The sequence below is a fragment of the Amblyraja radiata genome, chromosome 8 (assembly GCF_010909765.2).
Source record: "Amblyraja radiata isolate CabotCenter1 chromosome 8, sAmbRad1.1.pri, whole genome shotgun sequence".
Lineage (NCBI taxonomy): Eukaryota > Metazoa > Chordata > Chondrichthyes > Rajiformes > Rajidae > Amblyraja > Amblyraja radiata.
The window spans coordinates 64,774,753-64,788,630 of NC_045963.1; the positions used below are offsets into that span (position 1 = coordinate 64,774,753).

A 13,878-nucleotide genomic window follows, 5' to 3' on the forward strand; every position below is an offset into this window, starting at 1 on the left:
TCTTGTAATAAAAGTGAACAAATCATTTACCCTTCGAATTACCTTCTATCTTATAGTAATTTGTAGTAATGGTATTTTATAGTAATTTATGAACATTGAGACCGGGATCCTTTCAGTACTAATATTATACAAGCAGCCCACTTAATGGGCACTACATCAATCACTCTAAACTTGAGGGTGGCACGGAGGTGCAGCGGTACAGTTGCTGCCCTACAGCGCCAGTGACCAGGCTTCGATCCTGACTACGGGTGCTGTCCGTAGGGAGATTGTGCATTCGCCCTGTGACCTGCGTGGGTTTTCTGTTGGAGGAATATGGGTTAGATGTAGGCATTTGGAACTGGCTCATTTAAACAACTTGGGTTGAAGGGCCTGTTTCTGTGCTTTATAATGAGGGATGGCTCTAAATGGGGTTACCAGAAAACTTAAGTAAAAAACAAAAAGCTGAATTTTTTCTGCATTTCCTCACACCCTGCCTCTTGCAAAGATGTTATCCCCAACTCTCAATTACCCCATTTCCCTACTGCAATCAGTCTGAAGGAATAGTCTGATCCAAAACGTCACCTATCCATTTTCTCCAGATATGCTGCCTGACCCGCTGAGTTATTCCAGCTTTGTGTATCCATATCTCTGCTGAATTACTTTGCAGGTCAAGCAGCATCTGTGGAAATAGTAATAGAGTTAACATTTGAAGACCCATCATGACAACTGGGGAAGTGAGGAAACAGGTGGTGAGTTGCACGGGGGGAAGGGAATGGATAGAAAATAGGAAAGGTCTGATGGCTTGAGACACGGATTGGCATGTTAATATTCTGTTTACGAAGCTGTCTGATCGAGAGATTAATGAGACCGTTTGGAGAGGGAGAAAGGAAACAAAGGGATACGTCAAGATGCTTCCCAGCTACGTACTGATGTCATCCTCATTAATACAGCTGCCCTGCTTTTTTTCTGTTTGCCAGACCTTGTTGAATACCCTCGAATATTTAGTTCCCAGCGTTAAGACTGCTGCAATGTTCCAGTAATTACTATTGGATTGTAACCGTTTATGATTGCTTGTGCTGTTAATTCGGCTGCCTTTAAATATAGTTTCTTTAAATTTAGCTTTTCATAATGTTAAATATTCTGCCCTCTGTTGTGTTTGGTTCAGCACTTTAGACTTCAGAGATACAGCATGGAAACAGGCCCTTTGGCCCACTGAGTCTGAGCCGACCAGTAATCGCCCTGTGCACTAACACTATCCCACACACTAGGGACAGATTTACCAATGCCAATTAACTTATAAACCTGTACATCTTTGGAGGGTGGGAGGACACCAGAGTGCGTATAAAAAGTTACAGGGTGAACGTACACACTGTACAGCCAGCACCTGAGATCAGGATCGAACCCGGATCTCTGGCATCTGTACAGCTACACGATGATTCAACTTGTTTTTCCATTTCTATCTTCAATTTCCTGCTTTGTTTCTCTACATCTGACTTTTCCAGTAGCTTTTCAGCTTCTTGCCAAGCTATGATGAGATGCAACTGATCCACCTTGAACACCGCCTAACTATCCCTCGATGGACTTGGTCTAACATCTTGGGGTGGAAATATCATTCTGGGGATGGGCATTGAACGATACTGTACGCAGTTTGTGTCGGTGTATGCTGCCATTGGCTTTTGATGGCAACCTTCGTACCAGTGGGAGGATTATCAGTGCCGAAGCCTCAATAAAAGTTGACATTGGGGTAAAGCTTCTTGTGAACTTTTGGATTTTAGATTGTTATCTTGTACTTATTGCTGTCATCTTTCTCCTGTTGTGGATTTTGTTCCTGCATCAGTCACCAAGCTCTCTGCTCTGTTCCAGGACATCTTTGATCAACTAGCCAGGTCCCTGGCCCCTAGTATTCATGGACATGAGTACATCAAGAAGGCTATTCTCTGCCTGCTGCTGGGTGGCTCAGAAAAGCACTTAGAGAATGGAAGCCGAATTCGCGGTGATATCAATGTCCTATTAATAGGTACGGCGTGCAAGGTGTATTTGTATTTTTGGACATCCTTCAGTTTAATCTTGACCAATCTGAAATTGGCTCCTGTGGTTCATTTCTCTTATTTCTTACCCCGCTTCCAGTAGGGTCATTGGAAGCACTTTTTTAGATGAGAGTTTCCCAATAAGTTCAAGTTTATTATTATCGCATGATCAGTGAAAACCTTTATTTTGTATGTTTTACAGAAAGACCAGATATACCAGACATGGATACAATCAGTCCAAAACTCAAGTACAATAGGTAGAGCAAAGAGAAAGATACAGAGTGCGGAATATAATTCTTGGTGTTGTAGCGCATTGTCGCACACCAGTTCCTTGGACAATAGGGCTGTTGGAGGGGGGTGAATAATGCTAAACATGGCATCCGATGCTGTAAGATAAAGGAGTCACTTGCCAGGGACTTTGTACCTTCTGACTCCTGCAGCCACTCTATGCCACCAATGCTAGAAGCCTGAAGTAAAACAGGTCAGGCAAGATGCCCACAGGAGGTAAAGACTTAATTAAAATCAGCGATCCTTGAAATGTAGCCTTTGTTGCATGTAAATGGAATGGATGACTGGTTTCAATATCTCCATTGTGATTCCAGACATGGTGGATAACTGCATGTCTGTGCCCTGAAAGCAAATGGTTTTTGTGAGCGTCTCTCTGTTTGTCTTCAGGCGCCTAAATGTTACATAAGCGGTATATTAGCTTGGAAGATGTCGGAGGCACTCAATAGGTAGTGCTGCGTCTTTCAGTTGGTACATTTTGCTATCCCGTGCTTTCCTTCTGTTAGGTGACCCGTCGGTGGCAAAGTCACAGCTCCTGCGCTATGTGCTCTTCAGTGCTCCGCGAGCTATCCCCACCACTGGCCGAGGCTCCACCGGGGTGGGCTTGACTGCAGCAGTCACCACCGACCAAGAAACTGGTAAGTTGCTCTTTGATCCGCGCACTGATGTACTCTGAGGCGATGGTGAGGGTGCAAGTGTTAAATGGGCAGAAGTGCAAGGTTGGACAGCGTGTAGGAAGGAACTGCAGGTGTTGGTTTATTCTGAAGATGGTCACAAAGTGCTGGAGTAACTCAGTGGGTCAGGCGGCATCTCCGGAGAAAAAAGATTGGTAACAGGAAAGGTCACCCGTCCTTTTTCTCCGGAGACACTGCCTGACCCGCTGAGTTACTCCAGCACTTTGTGTCCATGCGTGTCTATCTGTTGGACAGAGTGGATTGAAGAATGGTTGGGGCCTGCATGGAGGCTAAAGGACATCCAAGTCGAGGGAGCTTTGGAACAGAACAGGCCATCTAGGCTCAATAGACTGTTCTGCCATTCCTGGCCAAGTAATCTTGCCTTTATCATACATCAACATTCCTCCACAAAGTGCTGTGGTAACACTGGATCTAAAATTCAGGGTTTTTTTTTTGTTGCACCAAACTGTTATATCTTAATCATAGCACGCGTACTCCCGTGTTTTTTGAATATCCACTGCTTTTACTATTTAGAATATGGTATACAGGTCCACCACCAATTTTCCATCAACTGACAAAATTACGAGACCGCACTTGAATTCCCTGCCCCGGAAGACCCCCTGAAAATGCTCACTCTTATCCATGCTAAGGTTGATGGTGAGCACCCATCGACCTTCGTTGGCCTGGTAAAACGGATAATACGGATAGAAACAGAGAAAGTGGGTGCAGGAGTAGGCCGTTCGGCCCTTCAAGCCAGCACCGCCATTCAATATGATCATGGCTGATCATCCAAAATCAATACTCCATTCCTGCTTTCTCCTGATATTCTGATTCTGTTCGCCCAAAGAGCTATTATCTAACTCTCTTGAAAACATCTAGTTAATTGGCCTCCACTGCCTTCTGTGGCAGAAAATTCCACAGATTCACAACTCTCTGGGTGAAAATATTTTTCCTCATCTCACTCCTTATTCTTAAACTGTGACCCCTGGCTCTGGACTCCAGAAGGCTCTGAAACCAAGAGTGACAGAAAATTGGTGATTGACCTATTTGTCCAAAGTGGATGGTGACTTTTATTTGCCTGTTTTGAAATGTCTGTCACAATTTTGACAATCCCTTTGTGATTTTATGTGGTTAACCACATTACTAAAATCTTTGTTATTAGTAGAGTCAAAGGTGTGGCTGTCTGTCCCATAACCTGTACCCCATCTCATCCTGCTGGGTAACTGTCCACTATTCCCGATGTCTTCTCCAGATCAACCAGTTTTGTAGCAAGACCATCTCCTGAGCTTTAAATTTGGACATCGGTCTTCCATGTGCACGTCTGAGTCTTGATTGAAATTTATTCAGCTGTATTAATGCTAAGTTCAGTGTAGATATTGTCCATGTGTTCTATTGGAGGATTTTCACTTCAGATTACACTGAGAAATGACCCAGAACCTGCGTTTATTTATTTGGGTCTTAGCCTGCGGTGTTTATTTCTGCCACACAAGGGCGCATTGTGCCCAGTTATTTAGTAGCACTAAATTGAACTGCATTGCTTTGTATGTTGATTCAGTCTGTAACTGTATGGAACTTCTGTATCCAGCACACTGGGATTGCAGTGAAAGCAACGTTGCAGGATTTTAAAGGCCAGCTACACTTCTGAGGGAGGATTATTCAAACTGAAAGTTACAATTTGTAAAAAAAAACAGTGGTGAACGGTGGCTTTGCTGGTATAACCGACAGTCAGAACGGTATGCAGTCAGAAACTTTTTTCCCCGGGTGGAAATGTCATGGACGAGAGTGTGAGAGGGACAAAGTTTAAAGGAGACGTGGGTAACAAGTTTTACACAGCCAGTGGTGGTGCCTGGAATGCTCTGTCAGAGGTGGTGGAGGCAGGTACAATAGGGGCGTTTAAGGAAGTTTTAGATGGGTGCAGGGAATGGGGGGGCTGTGAATCGCGTTCAGGCAGAGGAGATTGGTTTAATGTGGTATCATGCTTGGCACAGGCATTGTGGGCCGAAGGGTTTGTTCCTGTGCTGTATTAGGAGAGTAGTCCCACCATCTGGGCAATCAAGTCTGAATCGCAACATGACAGACTCCTGCATCACATCTCTGAGTATGTTCTGTCCCCCCAGTGGCACTAAGGTGACAGTGCAGCTTTGTGCAGGTAGAAGGGAGTAACCCTGGGAGTCTACAACATTGACTCCAAACCCCCATGGATCAGGTCAAGTACATCCAGGAAGCACTGCAGTGGTTCGAGAAGGCAGCTCACCGCTGCCTTTTCAATCAAATCAATCCGATTTGGTTTGCGTGTCACGTGTATTGAAGTACAATTAAAAGCTTTTGTTGCGTGCTATCCAGTTAGCAGAAAGACTGATTACAAAACATAGCTAAAGTTCTCAAAGGTAGTTATAGTGCACAGATATCGACATGAATGTAGAGTTTGTAGCTTGTTTCAGGTATGCACCAGTGACCTCAGCTGGGGTAGAAAAAAGTTTTTCACAACTGTAGCACATTCTGTCTGACAGACGGCATAGTTTAACACCAGATAATTTGAAAAAATGCAGGTAGTTATGTGCAACCAGGCAACTTTGATCATTTAATGTAGTATACCTTTATAATGATCATTTTTAACCATATTTTGGTGGTGGAAATAGATGCCTTTATGCCTTTTTTTTTGTCAATAAATTCCTTTTTCCTGCCTTTTTTGTAATATTATGATGTCTTTTTGCCTGTCTATTTCAGAGATTTTTAGCACCTAAACATCCTGGCTCTAGTTATTATTTATAAGGTAGTTATTATTTTTTAAATATATTCTGACTCTCCATTTCGTTGACACTTTGGCCACATTTACAGGAAAGAACTGCAGGAGTAGGGCATTCGGCCCTTCGAGTCTGCACAGCCATTCAATATGATCATGGCTGATCATCCAACTCAGTATCCCGTACCTGCCTTCTCTCCATAAAAATATTTTAAATAAACTCAGCCTGCGATTTTTACCGAAGCCAAATTAACCGCATTGGAGGAAACCGGAGCACCCGGAGAAAACCCATGAGGTCACGGGGAGAACATGCAAGCTCCGTACAGACAGCATCCGTAGTCAGGATCGAACCCGGGACTCTGGCGCTGTGAGGCAGCAACTCGACCCGCTGTGCCACCGTGCTGCCCCTTGATCAATGTGATCATGGCTAATCATCCACAATCAGTACCCCGTTCCTGCCTTCTTCCCATATCCCTTGATTCCGCTAGTTCTAAGAGCTCTATCTAACTCTCTTTTGAATGCATCAAGTGTATTGACCACCACTGCCTTCTGAGGCAGAGAATTCCACAAATTCACAACTCTCTGGGTGAAAAAGTTTTTCCTCATCTCAGTTCTAAATGGCCTACCCCTTATTCTTAAACTGTGGCCCCTGGTTCTGGACTCTCCCAACATCGGGAACATGTTTCCTGCATCTTACGTGTCCAATCCCTTAATAATTTAATATGGTTCTATAACATATCCTCTCATCCTTCTAAATTCTAGTGAATACGAGGCCTGTAGCTCTATTCTTTCATCATATGACAGTCCCGGCAGAACAGCAGAACAGCAGAAACCTGTAAGTCAGCAGGTCAGATAGCATCTCTGGAGAAAAGGAAGAGGTGACATTTCGGGTTGAGACCCTTTTTCAGACCGACTTCGAACCGAAGCGTCACCTATTCCTTTTCTCCAGAGATGCTGTCTGACCCGCTGAGTTACTCCAGCTTTTTGTATCTATATTAAGGTTTAAACCAACATCTGCTGTTCCTTCCTACACACTACTTATTTTGTCTAATCCCTTTGTAGGATGTGGAAAGACTGGCATTATTTGCCCCAATTAAAGAGTGTTGGAGTGTATTATTAATTGTGATTTATAACGTGTCCGTGGGTGGTTGAGTTCTACTTTTTCTTGCTCGGTGATTTGCTCACCATCCTCTCTGGTCCGTGTGTTGTTGGGCCGTGAATTTCTGGTAACTACTCTGCCTTCTCCCAGGTGAGCGACGTCTCGAGGCAGGCGCCATGGTTTTAGCTGACCGAGGTGTCGTCTGCATAGACGAATTTGACAAGATGTCTGACCTGGATCGTACCGCCATCCATGAAGTGATGGAGCAGGGGCGTGTGACCATCGCTAAAGCTGGCATTCATGCCAGACTCAATGCCAGGTGCAGTGTGCTGGCTGCAGCTAACCCTGTCTATGGAAAGGTGAGGGCGAGTGGTGTGACCAGCGGGTTGCAGCGGATCAATCCCACTTTTACTTTAGTTCAGAAATACAGTGTAGAAATTCCCTTCCGCCCATTGAGCCCATGCCAACCAGTGATCGCCTCTTACACTAACACTGTCCTACACACCAGGGACAATTTGCAATCTTTATCAAAGCCAATCAACCTTCAAACCTGTACGTGTTTGCAGTGTGAGAGGAAACTGGAGCACCCGGAGAAAAACCACGCAGTCAAGGGGAGAACGTACAAACTCCATGCAGACAGGAGCCACTTATGTTGCTGTTCAAGTTCATTTGTTCATCAATTAGAATATCTAATTGTTTTGTCCGTTTTTCATTGTAATACTTAATGTAGAGATTCAGCGTGGAATCAATCCCTTTGGCCCACAGAGTCCGTGCCAACAGGCGATCAACCCCATAAGCCAGCCCTATCCTACACACTAGGGACAATTTACAAATGTTACCAAAGCCAATTAATCTAAACCTGTAGGTTGGAGCTTGGGAGGAAATTGGAGCACCCAAAGAAATGGGTGCTCCAAGTCACAGGGAGAATGCACAAACTCTACACATACAGCACCCGTAGTTGGAAAGTAGCAACTCTACTGCTACGCCACCTTGCCTCCCAAATTATTGCAGCCCAGATACTCTCACTATTGCAGCCCAGATACTCTCACTACAGATACAACATCTTTCTGCAAAGAGTGTGTTAAGATGTCTGCCTTGTCACTGGTTGGGTGTTGCATGGAGTGACTGGAGGATGCTGTAATTTTACCTTCTGCTTCATGTGTGATTACTGTGATGCCAATTGCAATGTTCAAGTGTACCTTATGTTGTGGTATTTGAGGCCTGTGGGCAAAACATAGAGAATAAGCTGAAATTGTTAATTTACGTAGCTTTAGATAATTATATTTGCATAACTATTGCGGGTAGTTTTTCCCCTTTTTTGTTCGATTAAAGATTGCATTGTTGATATATTTCCACAACACAAATGTTGCAGAACTAGATTAATCACTCATCATGTTGATAGTGAGTAGGAAGCTTGCTGAAATAGTCTGCTGTGGCCTCTGCCCAGTAGCTTTGGGTTCCGGTAGAGAGCATGGCAGGGAAGTATTTCTCTACAGAAGTAGTGAGGCTGCTGCTATTCTGTCAGTGAGCCAGTTTCTCTTTTTCCTGGAGATACAAGAAACTGGAACCCAAAAATGCTGGAATCTTGAGGAAAAACGCTAAATAGACTATAGATGCAGGAGTAGGCCAATTCGGCCCTTCGAGCCAGCACCGTGATCCACAATCAGTACCCCGTTCCTACCTTCTCCCTATATCCCCTGACTCCACTATCTTTAAGAGCTCTATCTAACTCTCTCATGAAAGCATCCAGAGAATTGACCTCTACTGCCTTCTGAGACAGAGAATTCCACAGATTCACAACCCTCTTGTGTGAAAATGTTTTTTCCTCATCTCTGTTCTAAATGGTTTACCCCTTCTTCTTAAACTGTGGTTCCTGGTTCTGGACTCCCCCAACATCGGGAACATATTTCCTGCCTCTAGAGTGTCCAAACCCTTAATAATCTTGTTTCAAAAAGATATTCCCCTTTTTGTTCGATTAAAGATTGCATTGGTGATATATTTCAACTTTATTTAACTTAAATAGATAAAGTGTTGGAGGAACTCAATGGGTCAGGCAGCATCTGTTAAGGGAACAGACAGATGACATTTCGGTTCAGGACCCTTGTTCAGACCCTGAACAGATGCTGCCTGACCTGCTGAGTTCCTCCAGCACTATTGCGTTTTGCCCGCTTTTTTACCTCTATTATGGTAGACTTGCGTTAGTGTTTGCTTGTCCTAGTGGGGAGACTCATTCTCTTTCAGTTGAATTCTTCCTCCTTTTCTCTCTCCCAGTACAACCAATATAAAACCCCAATGGAGAATATTGGCCTGCAGGATTCGCTGTTGTCCCGTTTTGACCTGCTTTTCATCATGCTGGACCAGATGGACCCAGAGCAAGACCGAGCAGTTTCTGAACACGTGCTGCGAATGCACAGATACAGAAGTGCAGGCGAGCAGGATGGCGATGGTAAGTTCTCAAACCTGAAGGGTAGAATTGTGTGTCCATGATTAGGGATGAAGCGTTCACAGCTCTATATTACCCATTCCGTCTGTCAATAATACATACATGAGCATGGCCTTCATCCCCTCAACCCTGCGCTGCCTTTTAATAAAATCATAACTGGTTTTATTGTAGCCATCTTTGCCCGCTGCCCATTCTAGTAACCTTTCAGGTGGTGAATCTGTAGAATTCATTGCCACAGATGGCTGTGGTGGCCGAGTCAATGGATAATTTTTTAGGTGGAGATTGACAAATTCTTGTGTCGGTAGTGAACTGCAGGTGCTGGTTTAAAACGAAGATAGGCACAAAATGCTGGAGTAACTCAGCGGGACAGGCAGCATCTCTAGAGATTCTCTCCATTCCTTCTCTCCAGATATGCTGCCTGTCCCGCCGAGTTATTCCAACATTTTGTGTCTATCTTTGAAAGGGTGTCAGGGACTATCTGGAAAAGACAGGAGAATGGGGTTGAGAGGGAAAGATGAACATGATTGAATTTTTGAGTTAGTGATGGATGTGATCAGCAAAAGTAGGCCAGCACATGTTGTCTACTCTGTTGTCTACTGAGAATAGGGAAGATTCAAACAAGAGGACATGACTTCAGAATTAATGGACAGAAGTTTAGGGGTAACATGAGGGGGAACTTCTTTACTCAGAGTGGTAGCGGTGTGGAATGAGCTTCCAGTGGAAGTGGTAGCGGCAGGTTCGTTGGAATCATTTAAAAATAAATTGGATAGGCATATGGATGAGAAGGGAATGGAGGGTTATGGTATGAGTGCAGGCAGGTGGGACTAAGGGAAAAAAGTTGTTCGGCACGGACTTGTAGGGCCGAGATGGCCTGTTTCCGTGCTGTAATTGTTATATGGTTACATGGCTTTTAGTAAGGCATTTGGTAAAATCTCCCATGGTAGACTTAATACAGAGGATGAAAAAGTAAGCGATCCAGGGTGACTTGATAGTCTGGATTCAAAATTGGCACACAACTTGGACATAAATATATATAATATAGATGGGTTGGTTTGCAAGTATGCAGATGACATCAGTGGAGCTGCCAGCAATGAGGAAGGCTATCAATAGACACATGATTTGGCTGAGATACAGATGTGGGAGGACAAATGTCAGCCGGAATTTACTCCACACAAGGGTGAGGTGTTGCACTTTGTGTAGATCAGTGCCACTCATGTTAGGAGTCGTGCTTTTGCAGTTACACCCACTAGCTTTACAGTAACCCTCCCTGCCTTGTTCCCGCATTATTAGAAAAACGTACTAGCGTGAAGTTACCTGTGCTATGTCGTTAATAAGTCTTTGGACCTTTATTATGGTGTTAGGCTTCAGTTCTTTGGACAGCCGCAACACAACATTTTGGGGTGTTGAATGTCGAGGGAAAGTAAGTAGTTAATAACAGCATTAATAGACGGAGGGATCCAAGTCGGCAGCTCCCTGAAAGTAACAACATGAATGGATAGGGAGTAAATAATCTATTGCCTTAATAGATCAAGGCATTGCATAGGAAGTCATATTATACAGCTTTATAAAACTTTGGTTAGGCCGCATTTGGAGTATTATTTGCAGTTCTGTTCAACCCATTTCAGAAAGGATATGGCGGCATTGGAGAGGGTGCAGAAGAGGTTCATCAGAATACAGCCTGGATTAGAGGGTTTTGGCTATTAGGAAAGGTTGGATAAACTAGGATTGTTTTATCTGGTGCATCGGTGACTGAAGGGGGGAACTATTAGAAGTTTTGTTTAAATTAAGCGAGGCATGGATAGGGTACGCACTCAGAATCGCTTTCCCAGGATGGGAATGTCAAAGGTTAGAGGGTATAGAGATCAGAGGGCGAAAGGTTAAAGGAGATGTGCAGGGCAAGTTCTTTACACAGAGATTGGTGGGTGTCTGGAACACGCTGCCCGTGGTGTTTAAGAGGCTTTTAGATATACAATGGATATGTGGGAGGGGGGGGGGGGGAGGGGATATGGATCAAGTGCAGGAAGAGGAGATTAACATAGTTGAGAGCCAAAGCTCCTATTCCTGTGGATTACTGTTCTATGGAAAAACACAATCAAACTTTACTCAAGTACAATAGGTAACACAACAAGAGTGTAGAAAATAGTATTATAGCTACAGTGAGTGCAGATTGAAAGAAAGATCAAGAGCCGCAATGAGATTGATTGGAATATCGGGACTACACACTTGTTTTATGGGAGGACCATTCAGTAGTTTGATAACTACCTGTCGCTCCTGAATCCCTCTCCCGTTTTTAACTTTTTTTTGGCTTCTTGCACTGATGTGTCAACAGCAACAGCATTACAGCATTTACACTGAACACATTACAGTTCTCAGATGTCAACATTGATGATCTGTATTGGTCTCTAGCATTTCTGTGTTTTTTTTAAAAATCTGTAGTGGCTGGTCCTGATGAAAAGTCATCAATCAGTAAAATAACTCTTGTTTCTTTCTGTGCAGATGCTGCCTGACGTACTGGGTATATCTAGAATTTTTTTTCTCCAGACTTCCTAGTGTCTACAGTATTTAGTTTTCTGCCTATCAGTCACTGTGTCAGCTGGAGAGGGTGTGTGGACATTTTTTTGTGGGCTATGTGGAATTGTTTGGTATTGGTAGTTTTAGGACCTAAAAGTTCTGTTCTTAGCACCGCTGATCAGCAAATGTGATATCTGCTTTTAGCCTTGCCCCTGGGCAGTGCTGTTGACGTCCTGGCAACGGAGGATCCCGACGTCTTGCAGGATGAGGAACAGGAGCTCCAGATTTATGAAAAGCACGACAACCTTCTTCATGGAGCCAGGAGACGAAAGTAAGTCAGGCCATTTGCACGAGCGAGTGTAGAGGAAATGCCTCCTATTCTCTGATACCACCTGCACTGTCGTGTTGATGTTCAATATACCTGCTGATAATATTGAAGTGTGAGCTATGGAAAATGTAGGCCTTTCATGCAGACTCCCTGTAGTATGGTGTATTATGATCTGCCGCTGGATGGTTAATTTGGTATTGAGTCGGCTCACTCGGTTAAACATTGACGTCTTGTATTTGGGCCTGGTCTATAACACAAAAGCATGCGTAGTCCATGTGGTTCCTTCTGCCTGCTCTTCCTTCCTCACAAATTTACCTTCTCCTGTTTCCTGCTCCTCCTTGGTTTACAGCATGTCCTTTCTCTCAATTTTCAATGTGCCCATCACAGCCCTCTGAGGTAAAGAATTCTACGATTCAAGCAACAGAGAAAATAGAAGAGGATTTTAAACTGGAATAGGATATGATTTTGGGGAAAGGTTTGTTTTAAGGAATGTTATGTAATATTGGTGAGAATGAAGAAGGGTGAGATATCAGGAGCCCGCCATTAGCCATTCTACTCTGAATGAAGGTTTGGGCTGGATGTTGATACCAAACATCTGGTCTTTATGAAGCTGCTTGCTATTAAAAATGATTCTTGGCATGCATGAAAAGCATTTCACTATTCATCATGATGGATCTGATCTTGGACACATGCTTGGCAAGGACAGAGCTTGGAATGTTTGAGATGAGCTTAATGATGGGGGAGCTAATGAATTGGGAAATGTGTCTTTGAAACAAAAAGGGAAGTTTTGTTTTGGTGGGGAGATGGGGTTGGTAATGAATGTTTGGTTGAACTCGGGCAGAATGAACAATAAGCATGTGTGAGCACACTTGAGTGGGAAGATCCTTCTTCAGACTGATGTCAGGGGAGTGGACGGGACAGAGAATGTAGTCGGAGACAGTAAGATTGGTGGGAGAACTGGGAAGGGGAGGGGACGGAGAGAGGGAAAGCCTTGTTGAGTTGGGAATGGAATTGGGACTAGAGTGGTGGGGGTTACAGGATGAGGTGTTGAACATAAATGTCTTTGATTCAATGTTTTAATTATATTTTATCGTCACATGTACAGTGAACTCTGTTGCACACAAACCAGTAAAATCATATAGCAGACCTCACCTACGCAGTACACGAGTGTCGCCAAGGTTCTGGCGCCAACAAAGTTACTAAAGTTCCCCGAACAGTCCTATCTTCAGACTGCCACTGCATGTGGCAGCAGGCGACCACCTGCCGGGTCCCCCTTCATTCTCGACAGTACCTCTTTCCTCCCATTTATTTTGGGGGTTAATTAGGATACTAGCTGGTTGGGGTGTATTAGCTTTGAGAAAGTGGACAGATGGGGAGAAAGGATTTTTTGGTGATGACCTCCCTACTAGTTTCATATGAAACTCCTTTGAAGCTGTAAGTATTTTAATAAAATGGATTGAAAGTCTGAGCTCACTTATCGTCACATGTACCAGTTCTAGCGTTCATCAAGAGGAGAGCATATCTTTTGCTGTTTGTTGTGAGAATACAATGGATGCATTATTGCCTGTTTCCGGAAGATTTATGAATGTCCTGATATCAAGGTCTTGAGTTTCTCGTATTTGGATTTATCAAATGACTAGTCTGCTATTTAATTTTGTTGATTTTAACAAGGCAGATGTTCAGAAGGTCTTTCGAAATGAATAATTATTTGTTACTCATACATGGAACATAATATTATCATTCAGAATTATTTCTCACCACCTTGGATTTCTATCAGTTAATACTATCC

At 43.7% G+C, this 13,878-nt stretch overlaps 1 protein-coding gene across 1 annotated transcript in view; it reads left to right on the forward strand.

The window, feature by feature from the left end:
- mcm3 (minichromosome maintenance complex component 3) overlaps nt 1-13,878 on the forward strand; it is a 55,257-nt gene that overhangs the window by 14,472 nt on the left and 26,907 nt on the right. The window contains exons 7-11 of the mRNA XM_033026097.1: nt 1,843-1,996; nt 2,798-2,929; nt 6,958-7,166; nt 9,079-9,253; nt 11,966-12,092. Coding sequence (XP_032881988.1) covers nt 1,843-1,996; nt 2,798-2,929; nt 6,958-7,166; nt 9,079-9,253; nt 11,966-12,092 — 797 coding nt within the window. The remainder of the gene's footprint in view (nt 1-1,842; nt 1,997-2,797; nt 2,930-6,957; nt 7,167-9,078; nt 9,254-11,965; nt 12,093-13,878) is intronic.